Source organism: Ochotona curzoniae, unplaced genomic scaffold (genome assembly GCF_017591425.1).
Source record: "Ochotona curzoniae isolate NIBS_2020 unplaced genomic scaffold, NIBS_Ocur_1.0 contig_2754, whole genome shotgun sequence".
Lineage (NCBI taxonomy): Eukaryota > Metazoa > Chordata > Mammalia > Lagomorpha > Ochotonidae > Ochotona > Ochotona curzoniae.
Window position 1 is genome coordinate 14,029,568 of NW_024465582.1, and position 9,099 is coordinate 14,038,666.

General features: G+C 43.4%; 1 protein-coding gene across 1 annotated transcript in view; it reads left to right on the forward strand.

Moving 5' to 3' along the window:
- Positions 1–4,049, forward strand: part of PDZD2 (PDZ domain containing 2) — a 216,608-nt gene extending 212,559 nt beyond the window's left edge. The window contains exon 24 of the mRNA XM_040977324.1: positions 3,426–4,049. Coding sequence (XP_040833258.1) covers positions 3,426–3,592 — 167 coding nt within the window. The 3' untranslated portion in view covers positions 3,593–4,049. The remainder of the gene's footprint in view (positions 1–3,425) is intronic.
- Positions 4,050–9,099: the final 5,050 nt, after the last annotated feature.

Sequence of the window (9,099 nt, forward strand, 5' to 3'; positions counted from 1 at the left end):
GACAGAGCATCACTAACTCGCTGTGTCGCCACACCCACCACCCCAGGAATGCCTTTTTTGGAAACCCAATGTGTTTATTAACCATCTTTACTATCTTTTTTCACGCGTTAACTTGGGCTGTTCCTGGAAGAATGTTGCCAGGTAGGTACACTTAAATCCACCATTTTACAGAAGCAAAGCCTGAGCCACAGAGGAAGGGGGACCCCAGGCCTAAGAGGCAGCCCTCACTGTATTCCTGATGTCACTGCTCTAATGCAGCACACCAGGCTCAGGATTGCCAGCGGACTGGCCGCTCAGGAACACTTAGTGCAAGCTGCAGGCATTGAGAGGGTTGATAAACACGAGGTCTCTAACTGCCCAAGATCACGAGTTCTTTGTAATCTCTTCAGCTTCTTCATTATGTAATATACACAAAATAGTTAATCATACTTACAAGGGGAACAGGAGGCCATTGGTTAAATTCCCCTGAGTAAGCAGTACATCAACAGTTTTTCTCACCTAAGAATTGCAGTTCAATGAGTATACAGTGACCTCACATCACCTTTCTACAATCAGTATTCATTTTAAAAATCATTTTAAATACAAGCATTAGTCCTCTATGGCTCAATTTCTTCTGTAAAACAGGGATGTTAAGGGTACCGACCTGGTTGGGTTGTTCCAGGGATAACCTGTGTAAACAGGGCCAACAGAACACAGATGTGCTGCCTTCTTAGAAACCTCCATGGCTCCGGAGGTTTCAATTAGAAAAGAATGAGGCAGCATTGTGGTGAGGTAAGCTGCTGCCTACCTACACCCGTGGCTTCACTTCTGGTCCAACTCCCTGCTAATCACCCGGGAAGAGCAGGGAAGGTGACCCAAGTGTTTTGGCCCCTGCTAGCTTTGTGGAAGACCCAGATGGAATGAAGCTCCTGACTTCAGTCCTTCTGGCCAACTGGGAATTGAACCAGTAGACGTCTTTGTTTCTCTTCTTTGTAACTTACTCAAATCCTTAAAAAAAGTAAAAATTAAAAGAATATAGATTACCTGATTTGATCAGTGTATGGCATGTGTTGGTTTACACTGTACTCCATAAAACTATATAGTGATTACATGTACATCTAAACAAGTTGTAATTCCTTCACCCTTCAAAGGAAATTTCTTATTTCCCTTCAGTTTGTCCATGATAACAGTGAGCCCTTACCCTTCAAGACCCATATGAGGCAGCAGCCGTGCAGGTTAGGGCAGTCCCTGGTGCAGTTAGTTACATGTTGGGGCTGCTCCTGCCCTCAGGATGCCACAGAACTTTGCAATGCAAACAGATGCAAAGAACTGGAAAACTGTGTTCTTCCTATCTGGAAGAGGGGAAAAAAAAAGTTGGGCACTGTAAATGGCTCACCAAGACTGATGAACTCAGAATCAGCATAGACCAGAAGCAGAAGTAAACACTGTAAAATATCATAATTTCCTAAAGACGCACAGAGTCACTATGCATCAGTTAATGATGAGGGCACTGGCTGTGAATTACATGGCTGGCTGACTTTGTCTTTGTTTTAGTTTTTATGGGGCAACTCAGTAGTGTTTGCACAAACACCCATCTCCAGGGGACACGATCCTAACTGAGCAAGTGCTGCACACGAGGCCCATTAGTGACCATAACACCGCTGTGTGGTGCAAGACTATGAAATGTTTACGACACGGCTCAAACACTATGTAAGCAGATATAAAATATGCAAGTGACCAACTAGAACAGATTTGTACTACACTTCATCGGCAAAGCTTAAGTCCGGAATATACAGAGAACTGTTCTTCAGTAAGAGAAAATGTGTTTAAAGAAATTAAATTAGAAAATGGATGAAAGGTACAAACCTAAATGGCCAATAAATACATGAAAAGATGCTCAACCTTAAGTTAATGAGTAGAAATTACAGTCACTCTTCAGAATCTTCTAATTCATCAAGTTAGTCAAACCCAAGCAATCTCAGGCAGTGGGGTAAGGAAAGCATGAAGACAAACCACTATGCTAATTCAAGTGCAAGCTACGGAGCAATTTGATAAAATATATCATGATATAGCAACCAGATAAATAAATTAGATCTTCATTAACTAGAACCAGTACAACATGATGACTGGAAAGCTCACAAAGATTCTGTGCTTTATGGGAAAAATGGTAAACGTTTCCTGAAGGACCTTAAAATGTCAATGAAATGGAAGGAAGACAACCCTTTTTCAAACCAGGCAGGATTCAGTTTTACCTCATGAATATCAATACAAAATCCTAGAAACAGAGGCTGCAACGCGGCCATGTAGAAGTGCAGAGATTGGCCCCGCCTTTGGCGTGCACAGCACCGTTTCCTGAATGCTTCCCAGCTGCTTCATCTGTTTTTCTCAGGACGTAGTGAGGTGACTCCTCATCACCACTCTGCAGATAGAAATCTGAGATTTAGGTAAATTTCATGCTTGAGACCAAAACGAGTCCAGTTCTCATTCAGTGCACTGCTCACAAACACCATCTCCTATTTGTGTCACAATCCCCATGTCCTCTGACTCCAGTGGACATGCAGAGCACTCCTTGGTTTTATAACCTGCTTGTGGCCATCAGTGAATATTCTAGAAGAGAATACTGGCAACAGAAATATAATTAGTTACACAAGGGTCTTGAGAAAGCAATGCCCAAAACTATCATTCTTTGCTACACAGCTGAGAGATTACCTGCCTCTATAATTAACATTAAATGCTCATGTCCTCTAGTGGGTTGAATCTGGATTTGTATGTTAACCCTTTGGTAGTTATGTAAGTCTTTAAACAATGGCTTTCAGAAATGTAGAATGGATTCGATGCATCTGTTCAGTGTGTTCTGACTTGGGCCTAAGCCCTTTACTTCTGTACTTGGGAATTCTGCTTCCAGTGCTCTCCATGTCTCTACACCCAGTGCATGTCAAGGTGAGTACGTGCAAGCAATGAAGCAGGGCTTAAGCTTGGATTTTCTTCTCAAGTTCATAAATTTGCTATTACCAACGCCGAGCTGTAATGTACAAAGAAGTCACCTCTACACTCAGATAGGCAAGAAATCTCAGAACGTGGATAGTGTCAGCCCACATCTATTAACAGAAACTTAAAACAGCTGAGTAACTTTTGACTTGGCTATTTGGATACTAGCCGTTTTCCTGTGTGCTGCTCTCAGTGACCTGCAGTTCTCCAGGTAGCATTAACCCTGAGTTGATTCAATACACTAAACATCTCTTCCCCTTGTCAACAGCTTCTTGTCTTATGTTTTGGGGGAGGTGGGCTACGGTACAACTTATTTTTGCGGATATAATGTTTCTGTTTCTCCTTTGGGAAATGCTTCCTATCTTAAGAACATTATGTAAACATTTGTGTTTTAGTCTACCCAAAATCTTTCTGAACGTTCTAAAGGCACTAGCCATTTTCTGTGTTGATCTTCACAGGTGGTGCAGCTGAACAAGCTGGGAAAATAGAAGCTGGAGATGAAATTCTGGCTATTAATGGGAAACCTCTGGTCGGGCTGATGCACTTCGATGCCTGGAATATTATGAAGTCTGTCCCGGAAGGACCTGTGCAGCTAGTCATCAGAAAGCACAGGAATTCCTCATGAAGCTGAATGAGAAAACCCTTCCCTCGCTCTCGATTAACCAAATCAGAAAAATGAGCAACGAACACTGAAGCAAAGAACACTGGCATACATGCGAGGGCTATAAAAATATCTACTTACATGGGAAGTATGACCTAAAACAATGAGGTTCAACTCCTCCTGGTCCCCTCTGCCAGGAAGGTCCATTTTGTTCCAGTGCCTATTCCCTACCTTTGTCAGTGGGGACATATGCAATGACACGTCCTTTTTCATCTGAAACACTTAACTAGGCCTTCACATCTCTTGCCACATCTGGAGAAATTTTTATCTATCCTAGTGATTAGGACCCAATGTCTCAGGGGTAACACAATGTCCCAACTAAAAGGACCGTGGTTTCATATAATTTTGTAAGTAAATGACGTAGTGCTTTTTGGCACATTGAGTGGAAGGAGGAGACAGAGTTCTATATATATGTTACCCTGGAAAAAAAAAAATGACTTAAAAGAATGAATTTTGACCTGTTAGGCTGAGCTCAGGAATTATCCCAAACTGAAAAAATAAAATGCAGAAAGTACTATTTTTTAGTGAGTATAATGTATGGATGCAGAGTTCAACTTAAATGGTTACTATAATCACCACGAAGTGCTGGTCATTTTCTACTCTAAAAGGGTAAGTCCTGGTCTGCTTCACAGGATCTATGCTAAAGGACCATGAGCTTCGCTGCTTAGAAGGCACCTGGTTTTCAATCTTGTCTTGAAGTTCAAGATGGGAAAATTTAACAGCAGGCAAAAAAAAAAAAAGTCATTGGGTTTCCACATTTTACACACACCTAAACTACTCAATTCTGGAGTCACTTGGTTAGAGATCCACAGACACTACAATTAGGTATTCTTTTACCACCCAGACACAGCCTACAGTAATAGTTCTGCCGGGGAGGACCCTCTCTGGCGGTTTCTTCCCAGTACCAAATCTGGGCCTGGTAGAGCAGCAGCTCGTCCAGTGACTGGTTGTTGCTGTTCTGCAAGCTCTTCTGCAGAAGGCTGTGTGGGCTTGCAGCCTGTGCCACTCCCGGGGCTGCTGCCAGTCTTGCAGCACACGGCTTCTGTCATGGCCTTCTGGCCACAAGAACTCATCATGACCTGTACCTTATTTTTAGACACTAATTCCAAATCCCCATCACCTTTATTTACTAAGATGTAACAAGGAGAAAAACAGAGCAACACGGCAAGTCTGACAAAATGTAAGAGCAGGGTTATGTAACAGTCCTCAGGTGGCGCCAACCGGGCCACAGGGTTACTGGGAAAATGGGTGTAGCCTGCACCCGCACACCCACGCACATGGTAACTCTGATTTTACCTTGGAAGAGTTCTTGAACCTTCAGCTTGGCTGTGAGATGCCCCAGGGTCACAGAGGTTCTTCAGCTGTCATGTTTGCTAGACTATGTGAGCAGTCCCTGAGATGGCACTGAAGTATCTGGCCTGTGGGGAGCCAGCCATCCCATTTTTCCATAGGCTATACAAAAGAGAATGCAGTACACATTAGCTGGGAAACCTGATTTAGTATCTGCTTTTCACTACAGTTACAGGTAGGACACTCTAGGATGTCAGTGCAAGGTGCATGCTGGTTTGCTTTCTAAGTCTTGGTCAGTTCTGTGGTTTCTGCTTTCTTACCTAAGCGACAGGAGATGCTCTCAAGACAACACCGAAGACCATTTTCTGCTCCACTCCTAGGCTGTGCCTGCCAAGAAAGCGCACAGTCAGTCCTAAATGGACAGCGATTTCTTAAGTAAGTAGGGAGGGGAATAGTCTTCTGAGAGTCCCAGGCCCTTATAGCTCAGGAGGGAGAGGATGGGGCCCCTGGCTTGCTATACTGTTAGAGGCTTCAGCCATTTCTACAGATCTTGCCAGAAGCGTTCTCCAGTCATGAGCTGCAACTTCAGGGAAGAAGCAAAAACTAAACTGTCTTTGACCTTATAATAAAAAGCTATGTATTTGTGCTCAGTGTTAAAGGCATGACTTGTATTTCTAATTAGCCTCATTAAACCCCCCACACCTTCTGAAGTGAACACTAATGGTATTGTCCTATCAAGACTGTCCTTGTTTGAGTTTTGTTAACTGGTCAGTCATTGCAGTGAGCTGTGAGGTAAACTGTTCTGACATGTGAGTCGTAGTTGCAAGCGCACAGCACCAAGGCTGAGGTAGGCTGGGTGTCATTTCCACCTCCCACATGCATCTCGCTGCATTGCACAGTTGACTTAATTGGCACCAACCCTGCTGTATATTATATATCATCCTTTATTTATGTAAAATAAAATGCCTTATCTATTGAAGAGTAAGTGCAATAATATGAAATAGTCTGTACATTTTTAAGATGTTGTCACTGAGTTATGTAAATCCACATCTCTGTAAACAACTTTTTTAAGTAATTTTAAAAAAAATAAATACTCTGCTTACTAGTTTTTTCTTACTCTGTTTATGGGGGTGGAGGGGCAGGGAGTTTGTTAGTCCAGTGGTTAAGATGCCAGTTATGACACCTGTCTTACTTATACTGATGTACCTGCTAATGCTGCATATGTCGGGAGGCGGCAGCTGACCAAGCACTTGGTTCCCTGCCACTCACACGGGAATTTGTTCCTGTCTCTGGTTTCAGCACAGCTGCAGCCTTTGAGGAGCTGGGGAGTAAAAAGATGGGAGAGAGTGCTCACTCTTTTAGATAATTTAACAAATCAAATAGAATGGTAGAAGACAGGTACAAAGGCAACAGAACCCGAGCCACCTGCTCCTTCCATGGCCATATTCAGAATCCTGACACAATCCAAGCCATGCATCTCTTTCGCAACCTGCTGACCTGGTCACTCTCCTGTACTTGGTTTCAGCAAGCCATTGGGTCCCTTGAGAGCTGCCCCTTCACCCCTCCTAGTGTTGCAACCTTGTTCAGTGCAACCAACGGATGAATACATCCAGCCTTTAGGCTCAGCTCCCTTAGCTCTGGCCATTGCTGCTAGTTGGTAAATGAACAAGCATTTGGAAGCTCTCTCCCCCAACTTCCATCATTCAAATAAATAAGTATATTTTTTATAAACTACACTCATAAGTATGGCATATAAGGAGAAGTTTCTCTTTATAGATATTCCTGGTAATGGAGTAAGAAAATATCACCCTTGAACCCCTCCCCCAATACATCACAGGATCTAAGAACTACACAGCAAGATTGTTACTGTCAGAAAAGCTCAGATCTCAGCACTATGGACCTCCTGGCACAGCACGTTACACCACCACCCACAGGGCTGGCATTCCATGTGAGTATTCAAGTGCCAGTTGCTTTATTTCTGATCCAGCTCCCTGCTAATATGCCTGGGAAAGCAGAGCAAGGTGACCCAAGTACTTGGGTTCCTGCCACCCATGGTAAGAGACCCAGATGGGGATCCAGGCTACAGACTGCCACCTGGCCGAGCCCTAGCCATTCACAGTACTTGGAAGGAAGGTCTGTAACCCAATCTTTCGATTTCCACTCTGCCTTTCAAAGAAATAAATCTTTAAAAACAGTAGGCCACACAGCCACCTAGGAAGTAGTGTTACCTGTTATGAGCCAACCTGAATCCGAGAAAGCCTCTGGAACCGATCACTGATTCTCTGGGAAATAAAGAAGTGAGAGGAACACATGACATTACACTGGCAGAAGCAATCAGTAAAATCCAAACTAGAGAACACTTCAGGATAAATGCTCCAAATTTATCGACAAATACCTTGGCAAAGGAAAATCCAGAGAAACCCAAGAGGATGAGCCTATGGATGAAAAGAAGCTGAGACGACAATCAAATGCAAAAACAAAGTGCAGGAAGATGCACGCCAGGGCCAGCTGAGCACTCAGAGAGTAACCACTTCTACCTCCAGGCCTCCGGGAGGGATGTGGGCCTACCTGCCCCAGCATCATTCTCCAACCTGCAGCTCTGTGTGGTTTCTCGTGTGTATTTTAACAATTTCATGAAATGTTATACACAATAACCCTTTTCACCTATTTAATCCTACCTCCCCTAGATAAATACACACATATGTATATATACACCATTTATATATATATATTTATACACACACACACACACAAACTTCTCACTGGCAAGATAATCACTAACCCCATGCTCAGGTAATGTACCTCACTTTTCTTCAAATTAAAGGAAAAGAATAACTTCCCATACACAGCTCCAAAGACTGAGGAAACAAACTGGATTACAGAGATGAGGCTAAGTCCTCGTAAATACATACATACAAAAACCAGTACTCAGGAAAAAAATCTCAAAAAAGATAGGACAATTATACTCAGCTTCTCAGTAATTAAAATAACTTCATTCTCCTCTACCAGAATTCTCAAACACCACAACTGATGACACCTTGTATAATCAGCCAAGAGTGCAGAGAGACCAGCGATCACATTATAGGTCAAAGTGGAAGTGTTAGGAATCAGAAAACAATCTGACCTCATCACCTGCATTTCCAAAGCATATTTGGCCAAATATGTATCATTTAACTCCTCCAACAGAAATAAAAATACAAAGGTTGGGCCTGGCGGCATGGCCTAACTGCTAAAGTCCTCACCTTGAACGCACCGGGATCCCATATGGGTACCAGTTCTAATCCCGGCAGCTCCACTTTCCATCCAGCTCCCTGCTTGTGGCCTGGGAAAGCAGTCAAGGACAGCCCAAAGCCTTGGGACCCTACACCCATGTGGGAGACCTGGAAGAGGTTCCTGGTTCCTGGCTTCAGATCGGCGCAGTATCGGCCGTTGCGCTCACTTGGGGAGTGAATCATCGGACAGAAGATCTTCCTCTCTGTATATCTGACTTTGTAATAAAAATAAATAAATCTTTAAAAAATATATATAAAGGTAGCAGCCGTAACAATGAAAAACTACAGGATGTGGACTGAATCTGGACATTCCTCAGGTTAAGTTCAAGTACACATCAGTGTTTAAATGAGTTATGGCATCATTGTTAAAACAGGCATAAACTACACAACTACATGAGTCTAACTCATTTGGGGCTGAGAAAGCATTGAACCATGTTACCATCAACTTGGCCTCACTGTTAACCCCTGATGAAGGGCACTGGCTTGTTCCGGCTCAGTCTGTGAGGCTCACAGTAGGAAGACCAGGTAGGCCATACCTGTTCGGCTTCTTGTGTCATTGCTGGCAGAATCCCAAAGTGGCACAAAGCATCATGTGGCAAGTGACAGTGACAGCAGTATGTTGTGTTTTTATAAAGCTGCTGGGATTTAATCCTAAAATGCCCACCCCAGTTACTTCTCAAACTCAAACCTGCTTCCCCCACTCCACTCACACTGTAATTGGAGTAAGTTCCCAAACCCTACTCATACCTCTTTAGCACCATCAACCTCCTTAGGAGCCAAGCTTTTACTGTACGGGCCTCTGGGGCACATTCAACATTCAGGCAAACAACTAAACCACAGCACCATCACATGTTCTTCAATCCACACACCAGGAAGTAATGAACACCACCACCACTGTACTGGTGATGT